A 15,025-nucleotide genomic window follows, 5' to 3' on the forward strand; every position below is an offset into this window, starting at 1 on the left:
GTCTGGCCCTGGGCTCTTGTTGGGAGATTTTTGATGACACCTTTAATCTCCTCACTGGTTATGGGTCTGTTCAGGTTTTCTGTTTCTTCCTGGTTCAGTTTTAGTAGTTTATTTGTCTCTAGGAATGCATTCATTTTTTCCAGATTGTCACATTTGTTGGCGTAGAGTTGCTCATAATATGTTCTTATAATTGTTTGTATTTCTTTGGTGTTGGTTGTGATCTCTCCTCTCTCATTCATGATTTTATTAATTTGGGTCCTTTCTCTTTTCTTTTTGGTAAGTCTGGCCAGGGGGTTATCAGTCTTATTAATTTTTCAAGGAGCCAGGTCCGAGTTTCATTGATTTGTTCTACTGTTCTTTTGGTTTCTGTTTCATTGATTTCTGCTGTTTATTATTTCTCTTCTGCTGGGTTTAGGCTTTTTTTTTTTTCCCCCTTCTGTTCTTTTCAGCTCCTTTAGGTGTAGGGTTAGGTAGTGTACTTGAGACTGTTCTTCTTTCTTGAGAAAGGCTTGTATTGGTATATACTTTCCTTTTTTAAAAGATTTTATTTACTTATTTATTTGACAGAGATCACAAGTAGGCAGAGAGGCAGGCAGAGGGAGAGGAAGGGAATCAGGCTTCCTGCTGAGCAGAGAGCCCAATGCGGGGCTCTGTCCCAAGACCTTGGAACCATGACCTGAGCCAAAGGCAGAGGCTTAACCCACTGAGCCACCCAGGCGCCTCTGTATACTTTCCTCTTAAGACCACCTTTGCTGTGTCCCAAAGATTCTGAACAGTTATGTTTTCATTTTCATTTGTTTCCCTGAACTTTTTAAATTTTTCTTTAATTTCCTGGTTAACCCATTCATTCTTTATTTTTTTTTTTAAGGTTCTATTTATTTATCTGACAGAGAGAGAGATCACAAGTAGGCAGAGAGGCAGGCAGAGAGAGAGGGGGAAGCAGGCTCCCCGCTGAGCAGAGAGCCCGACTCGGGGCTCGATCCCAGGACCCTGGGATCATGACCTGAGCTGAAGGCAGAGGCTTTAACCCACTGAGCCACCCAGGCGCCCCACCATTCATTCTTTAGTAGGATGCTCTTTAGCCTCCAGGTACTTGAGTTCTTTCCAACTTTCCTCTTTTGATTGAGTTCTAGCTTTAGAGCATTGTGGTCTGAAAATATGCAGGGATGATCCCAATCTTTTGGTACCGGCTGAGACCTGATTTGTGACCCAGGATGTGATCTGTTCTGGAGAATGTTCCATGTGCACTAGAGAAGAGTGCATATTCTGTTGTTTTGGGATGGAATGTTCTAAATATATCTGTGAAGTCCATTTGGTCCAGTGTGTCATTTAAAACCTTTATTTCCTTGTTGATCTTTTGCTTAGATGCTCTGTCCATTTCAGTAGGGGGGATGTTAAAGTCCCGTACTATTACTGTATTATTGTCAGTGTGTTTCTTTGATTTTGTTATTAATTGGCTTATGTAGTTGCCTGCTCCCATGTTAGGGGCATAGATATTTAAAATTGTTATTTCTTTTTATTGGACAGACCCTTTAAGTATGATAAAGTGTCCTTCCTCATCCCTTATTAATAGCCTTTGGCTTAAAATCTAATTATCTGATATAAGGATTGTCGTCCCAGCTTTCTTTTGATGTCCATTAGCATCGTAAATTGTTTTCCACCTCCTCACTTTAAATCTGGAGGTGTCTTTGGGTCTAAAATGAGTTTCATATAGACAGCGTATTGATGGGTCTTGTTTTTTCATCCATTCTTATACCCTGTGTCTTGATTGGGGGCATTTTTTCTATTCACATTTAGGGTAATTATTGAAAGAGATGAATGAAAAATGAAAGAATGAAGATCTGAATTGAGTGCCATTCTTTTGCTTGTAAGGTGACTGTTACTGTGTATTGTCTCTGTTCCTTTCTCATCTCTCTTAAGGCTCTCTCTTAGAGGACTCCTTTCAGTATTTCCTGTAGGGCTGGTTTGGTGTCTGCAAATTCTTTTTAATTTTTGTTTGTCCTGGAAGCGTTTTATCTCCAATTTTCAATGACAGCCTAACTATATATAGTATTCATGGCTGCATATTTTCAAGCTCAGCTGGCTCCTTGGTAGTCGTCATTCTGAACTCTAGTTCTGACATATTACAAATGTCTGTATTGATTAGAACCCTAGCCATCGGTACTGCCTTTTGTTCTTTTCTTTGTGGTGAATTTTTCTGCCTTGTCATTTTATCCAGATAAGGATAGATGAATGAGAACAAAATACCAAAAGAGTAGCAACAACCTCAGAAAAATATACACTAACAAATCAGAAGAGACCTGAAACCAGGGGGAGAAGAAAGGGGGGGGGAAAAGAACGGGGATATACATACACACACACACACACGTGTGTGTGTGTATATATATATATATATATATATATATATATATATATATACACACACACATACATATACATACATTAATTAGACTGGTGAAGAGAACAGAGCCACACACTTGATTTTGGGTGTATTTTGGTCTGTTAGAAGAGACTACCTCCCAAAATTTTAAAGGAAGAAAACATATATACAAAAATAAGGGTAAACAAGATGAAGGAATGGGAATGACTGTGAAGATGACATTTTAAAAAGATTCTAAACAAGGAATTGATAAGAAGTTGGTTGGGGGAAAAAAAAAAGGAAAAAAATGTGATCAGGCTGGAGATTAGAACATAGCCATGCACCAGATTTAGGGTATATTTTGATTAGAAGAAATTATATCCCAAAATTTTAAAGAAAAATCTATATGTATGTAAAAAATAAGGTTAAATACAGTGAAGGGATAAAATATGAGTATAACAAAGAAAAGTAAAAAAAGATTTTTAAAAAGATATTGGTAAGATAAAATAGTTAAAAAGCCTTAAAAACATAAAGAGGAAATTTTTAAAAAATAGAATACGAAAAAGAACTTTTTAAAAATTTAACTTTGAAAGAGTAAAGGATCGTGGGAAAGAAGCTGTGAACTCTATGTGTTGCTTTTCCTAGCTCTGGAGTTCTGCAGTTCTCATTGATCGGTGAACTTGGTCTTGGCTGGATGTTTTTACTGATCTTCTGGGGGAAGGGCCTGTTGCAGGGATTCTCAAATATCTTTGCCCGAGGCGAAATTGCACCGCCCTTGCCAGGGACCAGCTAAGTAATGTGCTCAGGTTAGCTTTTGATAGCTTTTGTTCCCTGAACACTTTCTGTACAGCTTTGAAGGAGGAGAATGAAAATGGCAACCTCCAATCTGTGGTTCTGGAGGAGGCAAGAGCTCGGGGCCCCACTCTTCAGTGCACCTCCAGTGAAAAGCAGTCAATCACTCCTGTCTCCCTGGTCTCCGGCTGTGCTCTGTGCGCTCCTGGCCTGTGACCGAGCATTTCTATCTCTGGTGCACAGCCCCATTTGGAGTCTCCAAACCCAGCAGATTCCTGCAGCGCTACTGCGCTGCTTCTCTCGGAGGAGGAAGGAGAGAGTCTCCTCAGATCAGCGTCTTGTGTGGTCTCTGCTCAAAGAGTAGTAGCCCGACTATGCCTCAGATCATTAACCCTGAGCTGAGAACCCCCTTCTTAGCTCCATCTCTGCAGCCAGCTTCCCTGCTCTAATACCTGGGAGCTCTGCCACACTCGGGCACCCCTGGTCTTTCTGTGACCCCATGGTTCCTGAGATTGCACTGTCCCCATGAGGGTTCCACCCCACCCCATGCCCCAGGTAGCCTGTGGATGACATCCCTCAGTGGAGCAGTCTTCTAAAAGTTCTGATTTTGTGCTCCGCTGCTCCACTGCTTGCCGGGAGCCGGCCCTTTCCTCTGTGTTCTATCTTCCTGTCACTTCAGATTCACTTCTCCACAAGTCCTACCTTCCAGAAAGTGGTTGATTTTCTGTTCCTAGAATTGGCTGTTTTCTTCTAGCTCCTATTGAGCTTGTAGGTGTTCAGAATGGTTTGATAACTAGCTGAACTCCTTGGACCTGATGATATTTCTGCCTCTTATTTCTCCATCTTGCTCCCTCCTCTGTTTCTTTTTTAAGGTAGAAGCTCAGATTGTTCCCTTGAGGTCTTCGTTTTTGTCTAATGTAGTTATTTAGTATTGTAAGTTTCACAAATGTAATGTGTTATTTTTGTTTGTTGTAATTTTTTTTTTTTTCTCTGTGAGTAAAGTAGAAGCGTGTTACTTAGTTTCCATTATTTTTTCTATTACTGATTTCTAACTTAATTCCATTGTTGGTCAAGAATACATGGTGGTTGTTTGATTTGAGACATTTTGCATATTTATTGAAATTTGAGATTTGTTTTATGGCCAAAAATGTGGTCTGTTTTGGTGCATTCTGGAAAACAATTGGTGCCCTGCTTTGATTATATTGAGTATTCCCTAAATGTCAGGCAGAATTAATTGATAATGTACAAATTTTCTTTATCCTCACTGATTTTTGTTTGGCTACTTAACGAGTGACTATAAATGCGAATTTGTTATTCTATTCAGTTTTATTGTTTTTCCCTAGTGTATTTTGAAGTTCTCTTATTAAATGTAGAAACATGTAGGATTAGTGGTCTCCTCCATGAATATACCCATGTATGTCTCCTTTTCATTATGAAGTGTCCCTTCTTAACCTTGGCAGGATTTTTTGCTCTGAAATCAATTTAGTCTGGTACTACTATAGCATGGTATTCATTTTCTCTTTCTTTCACTCTTAACCTATATGCATTTTTGTATTTAAGTAAGATTCTTGTAGAAGAGAGAATTGGATCTCAAGATTTTATCTAACATAATTCTCTGCCTTTTTGTTGGGAGTCTTTATGCCATTTACATTTAGTGTGATTATGTTTGGGCTTAAATCAGCCATCTTTCTATTTTCTGTATGTGTATTCGTTTTCTGTAGGTTTTTTTGTTTTTTGGCTTTTGGGGTTTTTTGCCTTACTCTACATTAATTAGCCATTTTCAGTATTCTGTTTTATTTCCATCGCTTTACTAGCATACTTCTTTGTCTTGAGTTTCTCAGAAGTCACTCTAGGGTGTATGTTACTCATTTTTAACTTTCTGCAATCTGTTTTCATTTCCAATCATGCCACTTACAATTTAAGAATCGTGGAGTTGTATAAAGTTGAATGTCTTGAATGTCTCCTCTTGCATGCTATTTGCAGTCATCATATATTTTTCTTCCACCTTTGTTATAACTGCCCACAATATTTTTGCTTTAAAAGGATAATTATCAGGAGGACATGTATTATGAGCATTGGGTTTTAAACACAGTTAATGAATCATTGAACACTACATCAGAAACTAAGGATGTGTACTGTAAGTGACTAACTGAACATAATAAAAAAAGGATAATTATCCTTTAAAGGGTTTCCTTGTATTTTGCCATTTACATTGTTCTTCATTCCTTTTGTATAGATCTGCTGTCTGGTCTAATCTTTCTTCTGCTTGAAGGATTTCCTTCAACATTTCTGGTAGTTCAGGTCTGCTAGTTTTGGATTCTTTTGTCCTTTGTCTGAAAGTGGTTTTATTTTAGATTAATTTTTGAAAAACTTTCCCTGAGCCTAAAATTTTGTTTGTGGTTTTTTTTAATGTGCTAGCAATTTTTTAATTAAAATTGACATTTTTCTTTGTTCTTCTATATATAATAAGCCTTAATTTTTTCTGCCTCGTTTTTAAATATATCCCTATTTAAGGTTGTTTTTAAGCTGTTTGTGATATGAGTTGGTGTGGTTTCCCTCATGTATATTTTGCTAGAATTTCATTGAGCTTGGATCTGGGAATTTATACTCTTGATTAAATTGGGGAATATTTTGACAGTTATTTCCTCAGTAGCACTCTTCTGATCATCTCCCCTTTTGAGAACTCCAGTTTCACTTACGTTAGGCAGCTTGAAGTTGTCAACATTGCTCTTTTCATTTTTGTCCTAGCATTTTTGTCTCACTTGTTTTGCTGTGTTTTGGGGTTCACTGATCTTTTTTTGCAGTATGTTAGTATTTTTTGGTTTAGTTATTTTATTTTTCATTTCTACAGGTTCTGTATAGATCTTTTATACTATCTTCCGTGGCTCTCCTTAACATATTGATGGGGTTTTTTTTAATTTCCTTCATATTCCTTTAGAGTATGAAGTACAGTTAAAATAGTACTTTTATGCCATTGTCTATAATTCAGTCATCTGTGTTTAATCAGATTAATTTTGATTGATTTTCTTATTAAATGTTGTATTTTCCTACTTTCTTGCATAACTGTCAAATTTTTATTAGATGTCAGACATTGTAAATTTTACTTTCATGGATGTTGGATGCTTGTATTTTAAAAAGAAAATATTGGGGACTTTGTTCTTGGGCATAGGTGAGTTACTTAAAGAAAATTTGATGTTTTTGTTGTTTCCTTTATGCTTTGTTAAGTAAGACTGGAGTAGCCTTTAATCTTATGCCTTACTTTTATTCTGAGTAATAGTCTGTAACTCATTGTCTCCTGGATTACAAGGTTTTTCCACTGTGGCTGGTGGGAATACCATCTCTTCCCCTCCTTGGGTATTTTATTCAGATGGTTGCAGTGATCAGTGCTTTGCTGAAGATTCAAGTTGAAGCCTCTGCAGATTTCCAGAGCTCACTTTGTAGCTTTCTTTTCTCCAGGATTCTGCCCTGTAAACTCTAGCTGCCTTTACTTTTCTCAATGACCAACTCTGTTCCAGCTCCCAATTGTCTCCTTAATTGAGGTGGACTGCTGGCTTCTGCTTAGATTCTCCTCCCTGTTCTGGAAGCTTTCCCCAAGCAGAAAGATGGATCAGTTCAGTCATGGAGCTCACATTGTTTCCTCTCTCAGAAATTACTGTTGTGCATTTCCTATTGTTAATTGTCTGAAAAAAACATTTTTTTGTTTAATTTTTTCCATTGATTAAGGCAGTAGGGTATGTCTGGTCACTATTAACTCCATCTTGACCTAAGTTTGTAGTAATTATCTCAAGCTTTTTTCTGTTTGTAATTTTATTTTCAGCCGTGTCTGTTGTGTTCCTTGATAGTGTTCTTTAAGTTTGACTTTCTCTTTTCATTATCTTATTTTATTCTTTTCCCATTTCATTTTTGAACTCTTTTACATTTGGTTTTTGTTATTTTTCTGTAGTTCAGGTGAAACGCTTGTACAGAATTTCCTTTTACTAAGTTTTATTTTGTTTCAGGCAGGATTCTTCAAATGTCTCTCCCTCACCCTTTTTTTCCACTTCCCCGGGGGTTGTGCTTATTTATTTATTTCTTTTGCTAGAGTATGTGTGCATAGTTGCCATGAGTTTTATTTCTTTCTTACTTACGCTTACTATAAACAGCTTTGTCTCTGCATTATATTGGTTGCTATAGTGTGTATGACTGCTGCCATACTCCCTTCCCTTGGTTTCTGAGACTTTTCCCCCAGAGCTGCAGCTCTAAGGTTGGAATATCCTACTCTGTCCAACTTTCTGAAGTCTGACAGTATGGGGAGCTCAGCCAGGGTTATGGTGAGTCCTTGAGAGAACACTTAACACTTAACCTTTCTGAAATATTGGCAGATTCACTAATCAGTGTTCATCTCTCCTGGTGAGGTAATTACCTGGTTTCCCTGGTATATTCTAGTAGTTTACTGTGGAGTTCCAGGGGAGAAAGTTAGCTAGCCTGAGTTTTCACTACTACCATCTCAGAAGAGGAAAAGATAAGGATACCAGTTCCCTTTTTTTTCTCTTCCGGGGTATTTGAGAATTCTCAGAATTTTGTGAATTCGCCAGTATGATACCTGGGGACTAGAGGACAGGAGCCAGAGATGGGCTTGTTATTATCCCAGGATTTTTTGTTTGTTTTTGCTGAACTCTTTGCTGCTGTTGGGTTTTTTTTTTTTTTCCTTCGTTGTTATAGCTGATTTGATTCATTTTAATTGACTTAGAGGTTAAACACTTTAATTTTTAACTTTGGTCCATCTTTACACAGAAAGCACACAGAAAGTTTGTGGATAATTACATGTGAACCGAATACATTTTGTTTCTTGGTAATTACTTTAACATCAGTCTTTTTTTTTTTTTCAGTAGATGAAACAAATTTTCAGTGTATCATTTTAAAACATACTAATTTTTAATACTCTTTTCCCCAGATACCATGTTTATGTGGCAGTGCCCCATGTTTGCTGTGTCGATGCTGTCCTAGTGGAAACAACTCTACTGTAACTAGATTGATCTATGCACTTTTCCTTCTTGTTGGAGTGTGTGTAGCTTGTGTAATGCTGATACCAGGAATGGAAGAACAACTGAATAAGGTTAGGTTTTTTTTGTTGTTTTTTTTTTTTAATTGATTAACTGAACCTGTAATGAGTATGCTTAAAACCAGTTGTTGGGTTTTGGAAATTGTAATGAACAAAGTAAGATAACTTATAATTCCAGTTTTAGTAATCCTAATAATCTTTTAGGAAAGAAAGCAATGTAAGACTAATATAAGCTTAACTTCTGTGATGGTGGTACAGAAAATGTTCTGTGGTCATAAGTAGAAATAAGTAATTCTAACCAGTTAAATGTCAGAACTCAGTGGGTGTCATGGAAAAAGCAACATTCTAAGAATGAGAACTTTTATATGCAGAGATTGAAAAATAGGAAGTAAAATGAGGATAAAGAGCTTGTTGAGTAGAATATGTATGCTTTAGGAAGACTAGTCTAATAATTAGAAGTCAAGTAGTTAAATGTGTAGGCTCTTTTAGTCGTGTAATCAAGAATTGTATAGGGGGCCAGCAGTAGCTTTTCTGAATGTAGAATTAACTGAATCTGGATTTGAAAACTGGCAGTGATAGAGTCATACATAATACCCAGATTCTGATTCTGGGCAACTAGCAGGAAACTGTTACTGTTAACTGTGGGGGGTGGGGGGATAGGGGGATGTGTTTTATTTTAAAAAAATTTTTTTTCAGGGAGTCAGGTTATAAAAGGAAATGAGGAAAATACTGTTTATAAAACATTGACTTAGGAATATTGCACTACATATGTGTTTGAGAAAGTGTGTGTGTGTGTATCTAACAGGAAGTAGAAAACACAGTATGTAACAAAAAAGAAATCTTAGCTGGAGGTGTTTTGGGAATGGAGATGAAAATCGAAACCATGGCAGCATATGCTGAAGAAGACCATTCAAAGTGAGCAAGACTGTAACTTTTACAAAAGCTGTTATTGAAAGGGGTTGGTAGAGAAAAGGGAACCTTAGAAGGAACAATGAAAAGGGGTGAAACAAGTGAATGCCCTGTTGTGCAGACCTTAGGAGGAAAGTATTTGACAGCCAGTATATTATTAGTGTTTTGAGAAAGTGATTTCTTTAGAGTGCTGGGATCAGAAGTGGAAGGAGACCCAAATAGCTGTGAGGAAATGTATCTAGTAGTAATAAACTGCTGATTTGAGGAGTTTTGTAACAAAGATGATGGTCTCAGAGGGCAGCTGAGTTAAGGAAAAGATTTTTTAGAATGAGATTTAATCATTTATATTTTGATATGAGCTTTAATCTGTATGAGGGAGAGAGGGAGGAGGTGATCAAGAGAAGTTATAGAAGTTGGCTTTCTACCAAGACAAGACGAATGATAACAGAAAATTTGAGATTGAGAAGGATAGTATGGCAGTTGACCTCCATTTTAAAGCACAGTATCTGCTTGATGTTGGCTTTAGGATAAGGAAAGATGGTGAAAGTTTGGAAAATGATATTATTATGATTTTAAAAGAACTAGCGTTGTACATACTAAATGTGGATGACCAGCTAATGTTACTCAAGTCCTTGGCTATAAGCAAAAGACATATGGTTTTGTCGTGGATCCAGTTGACTGTGGTTTTAAATAGTTTAGGTGGTAGATGTTAATTCTCATCACCAAATGTTTCTGCTTCTCTGCTTTCTGAAGGTCATCAATGATTTGCATTTCCTAGAGTGCCATGTCTTTAATACTTATTCATCAGTGAGTTGTGAGTTGAAGAAATAAATGTCAGCTTCTACTTAATGATACAAGATTTCCTTTTTTCAATTTGTCACAACATGTACATCATTTGAAATGGTGGCTTCTCCAACACTCCTGATGTGACTATCAGAACCAGTTATGTACATGCACAAGAACAAAAACTATATATTTGCTGTTTTAAGCCACTGATAATTTGGGGATTGTTACTGAACTAGCTTAACCTCACTAACCTTAACCTGACTAATGATGGGAATTTGCCAGGTGGTGTCCTGCTACCACACAAGGGAGTGGGATAATTAAGGATGTCTAGTTCTGTACATGTTGCAAGTGAGTATGGGTAAGTATACACTGCCCTAGGGCTTAAACTGGGTTGGAAAGGTGAGATTTAAGTGAGACCAGGAAAGGGTTTATAGACTGTGTAGGAACTAGCAAAAGGAAGTAGTGCCTCTCCATTAGCTTAAATACAATTGTAAGTTCTTGGTTTTAAAGGCACAAATTAACAGTCATATTTGGCATATCCATTTGCTTTAACATTTTCTAGAGGAAATTTATTCTCATATGTAGGAGTAGTGTATGTGGTTCTGAGGATTGCTCCCATTTATTTCATTTAAGGTCCTTTGTGTGTGTGTGTGTGTGTGTGTGTGTGTGTGCTGATTCCAGTGTGACTTTAGTAATGGTCATCCAGTCTTTTTCAGATTTCTAAGTTAAAAATAAATCAGTGGCAGCTATTTTTTAATCCAGATCAATTCATTATCAAAAATAACACCTGTAGAATAAGAGACCAAAACTCAAAATGTATTTAGGTCGCATTGGCTTCAAGAAGTCATTGTTGTTTTCCTTGGTATTTAGAAGCTGACTTACTTTATAATTCCTTGAGCTTTTATTGATTGTATTTCTCTTTTATACAGATAATTGAAATAATCACAGGAGAATGCAAGTTTTAGGACATTTAGACTAAGTCTGCAAGTCAAAATAAACATCCAGTTTTGGATCAGTTTATAGTTTATCATGGGCTCAAATAAAGTGAAAAGAAAGTTAAATATCTAGCTGATGAAAATGTTCCAGACTTACCTTGCTTACATATTCAGCAGAAACTGTAAAGCATATTTCTGTTTTCTAAACCTGAAACTATTTGATTACCTAGAACTTGTTTTTATTTGAAAAAACTTGACATCATAAACTCTTTGTTTTTTCTAGATTCCGGGATTTTGTGAAAATGAAAAAGGCATTGTTCCTTGTAATATTTTGGTTGGCTATAAAGCTGTGTACCGTCTGTGCTTTGGCTTGGCTATGTTCTATCTTCTCCTCTCTCTGCTAATGATCAAAGTGAAGAGTAGCAGTGATCCAAGAGCTGCAGTGCATAATGGGTATGTCTTTGAACAATACAAAAGTCTTGGTAGTGTTTTCTCAGTTATTTTAGTTTGTCTAAAGAAACTATAAAGTAAGTTATACAATTTTCAGATTTGTTATTCATGAATGACCAGGTAAAAATATCTTTTTGTCTCTACTGAGAATATCAGATTTTAGAAATACAGATATTAAATAGTAGCCTTGGGTTATTTATTGGTATAATCTCTGATGCTTGATGTTTTATAGTTCATGATAAAAAGAGGATCTACTGGGGCACCTGGGTGCAGCAGTCACTGAGCACCCGACTCTGGGTTTTGGCTCAGGTCATGATCTGAAGGTCATGAGATTTAGCCCTGCCTCAGGCTGCACACTCAGTGTGGAGTCTACTGGCAATTCTGTCTCCCTCTCCCTCTGTCCGTCCTGCTTGTGCATTCTTTCCCTCTAAATAAATTTTAAAAGGTGGAGGGGACCTACCATATCTGTTACTAATAACAGGGAACTCATTTTCCTTCTCCTCGTAGTTCTTGGTAGATCAGTATTATTACTACATGAAATTGAACTTGGTTACTTAGACCTACAGTGCGACCAAAATGACAAATTTTAATCCTCAGCAGGGTGATTTTCTAAAAGGTTGTACTAGACAATCTAGGAAAAAACTTTAGGGTCCCTTTTACTTATCTTCCTTAATGAAGAGCATCACTTCTGGTACTTAATTTGAATGTTTTGAGTTTTATCTGTTCTTTTCGCCCCATAAATTAAAAAAAAATTTTTTTGAATATTTGCTGTTGCTTATTTATAAATAAGACAGGAAGAATGAGCAAGTGAGAAATACAAATATTAGTGAAAAATATATTGTGACAGGTTGATTTGTTTATTTTGTTCTTGTAGTCACTGGTATTTGGTTATTTGCACTTTTACAACTATATTTATTAAATGTGTTTTTAAACACTTTTCAACGTGCATCATAGAATGGCTATGACAGCTATTCGCTGAGATAACACTCTAGTCAAAGTAGCATGCTTGTAACACACTTAACCATTTTCCTTACATGTGTTTTCTTTTTAATTGAGATATAATTAACATATAACATTGTAGATTTAGCATCTACAAAATATTGATTTCATACTTTTGTATATTGCAGTGTTATTACCATTGTAGGGTTAGCCAACACCTCAGTCATGTCTTACAGTTATTACTTATTTCTTGTGGTAAGAACAGTTAGCAGCTTTCAAGTCTGTAATACAGTTTTGCTGTTTATAGTCACTGTGCTATGCATTAGATCTCCAGGATTTATGTATTGGTTGCAAGTTTGTTCCCCTTAATGACCTGTCCCAGTTCTGCCCCCCCCATACCCCATGCTCTGTTAACCATTCTGTTCTCAATTTGAACAAGCTTGGCTTTTCTAGATTCCACCTATGAGTGATATCATATGGTATTTGTTTTTCTTCAGCTTATCTCAGCACAATGCCTACAGTTAATATATGTCCTTGCAAATGGGAGGGTTTGCTTCTTCCTTGTGGCTGTGTAACATTCCATTGTGTATCTGTCTATACCACAGTTTCTTTCTTCATTCGTTGACAGACACTTGGGTTGTTTTCATATCTTGCCTATTGTGAATAATGCTGCCGTAAACATGGGAGAGCAGGTATCTTTCTGGTATCCTGTTTGTATTTCCTTTGGGTATATAACTAGAAGTGGAATTGCTAGATCATATGGTAGTTTTTATTAATTTTTTTTGAGGAACCTTTATACTGTTTTTCATCGTGGCTGACCTAGTTTACATTCCCACCAGCAGTGCCAAGGGTTTCCTTTTCACCACATCCTTGTCAACACTTGTTACTTCTTGTCTTCTTGATAGCCATTTCATTTTAACAAATGTGAGATGATATTTCATAATGGCTTTGATTTACATTTCCCAGATGATTAGTGATACTAAGCACCTTTTTATATACCTTTTGGCCGTTTGTATGTCTTTGGAAAAATAGCTGAGTTCCTCTGCCCATCTTTTAATGGATTTTCTGTTTCTTGATTTAGTCTTGATAGGTTGTATGTTTTTAAGAATTTATCCATATCTTCTGGTTATGCAATTTGTTGACATAAAATTCTTCAAGCAGTTTCTTATGAATGTATTTCCATAGTATCTGTTGTAATGTCTCCTCTTCTGTTTTTTATTTTGAGTACTCTTTTTTCCTAGTCTAGCTAAAGGTTTGTCAGTTTTATCTTTTTGAAATATCAACTCGTTTCTTTGATCTTTTCTATTTTTTTCTGTTCTGTATCACGTTTATTTCCACTCTGATCTTTGTGATTTCCCTGCTTCTGCTAACTTTGTCCTTGCTTTTTCTAGTCCTTGAGGTATATAGTTAAGGTTATTAGAGATCTGTTTTCTTTATATATGTATTTTTCACTATATACTTCCTCTCAGAACTTTTTTTAACGCATATTTCTTTTTATTTTCTTTATTTTTTTTATCTTTTTACTAATTATTTTTATTGACCTATAATGTGTATTATTTGCCCCAGGGGTATAGGTATGTGAATTGTCCGGTTTACACATTTCACAGTACTCACCATATCCCATACCCTCCCCAATGTCCATAACCCAGCCACCCTCTCCATAACCCCCCTCCCCCCAGCAACCCTCAGTTTGTTTTATGATAAAGATTAAGAGTCTGTTATGGTTTGTCTCCCTCCCCATCCCATCTTGTTTCATTTTTTCCTTCCCTACCCCCCAGACCCCTACCCTGCTCTCAAATTCCTCATATCAGAGAGATCATATAATAATTGTCTTTCTCAGATTGACTTACTTCACTCAGCATAATACCCTGTAGTTCTATCCACGTTGTTGCAAATGGCAAGATTTTATTTCTTTTGATGGCTGCATAGTATTCTGTTGTATATATACATCTTTTATATATATGTGTGTGTGTGTGTGTGTGTATTCTATATATTAAGATGTGTATATATACACATCATCTTTATCCATTTATCTGTTGATGGACATCTAGGTTCTTTCCATAGTTTGGCTATTATGGACATTGCTGCTATAAACATTCGGGTGCACGTGCCCCTTCGGATCACAACATTTGCATCTTTAGGGTAAATACCCAGTGGTGTGATTGCTGGGTCATAGGGTAGCTCTGTTTTCAACTTTTTGAGGAACCTTCATACTGTTTTCCAGAGTGGCTGCACCAGCTTGCATTCCCACCAACAATGTAGGAAGGTTCCCCTTTTTCTGTATCCTCTCTATCGTCTCCTGACTTGTTAATTTTAGCCATTCTGACTGGTGTGAGGTGGTATCTCATTGTGGTTTTGATTAGTATTTCCCTGGTGCCGAGTGATATTGAGCACTTTTTCATGTGTCTGTTGACCATCTGGATGCCTTCTTTGCAGAAATGTCTGTTCATGTCCTCTGCCCCTTTCTTGATTGGATTACTTGTTCTTTGGGTGTTGAGTTTGAAAAGTTCTTTATAGGTTTTGGATACTAGCCCTTTATCTGATAAGTCATTTGCGAATATCTTCACCCATTCAGAACTGCTTTTGCAGTGTTCTGTATGTTTTATTTATTATGTTGTTTCTATTTTCATTTGTTTAGAGATAATTTCTCTTTTGATTTCTTCTTTGATCTCTTGATTTTGCAGAAGTGTGTTGTTTAGTTTCCACGTGCTTGGAAATTTTCCAGGTTTCCTTTCTAGTTTCATTCTGTTGTCATTGGAAAAAAAAAAAAACATGGTATGATTTCAGTCTTCTTAAATTTAAAAAGACTTTCTG

At 36.5% G+C, this 15,025-nt stretch overlaps 1 protein-coding gene across 2 annotated transcripts in view; it reads left to right on the plus strand.

Moving 5' to 3' along the window:
* Window positions 1-15,025, plus strand: part of SERINC1 (serine incorporator 1) — a 38,226-nt gene that overhangs the window by 10,606 nt on the left and 12,595 nt on the right. For both annotated transcript variants that reach the window (XM_080807256.1, XM_080807255.1), the window contains exons 2-3: window positions 8,085-8,246; window positions 11,106-11,275. In XM_080807256.1, the coding sequence (XP_080663382.1) occupies window positions 8,085-8,246; window positions 11,106-11,275 (332 nt within the window). The remainder of the gene's footprint in view (window positions 1-8,084; window positions 8,247-11,105; window positions 11,276-15,025) is intronic.

The sequence above is a fragment of the Martes martes genome (assembly GCF_963455335.1).
Source record: "Martes martes genome assembly, chromosome: 6".
NCBI classification, from domain to species: domain Eukaryota; kingdom Metazoa; phylum Chordata; class Mammalia; order Carnivora; family Mustelidae; genus Martes; species Martes martes.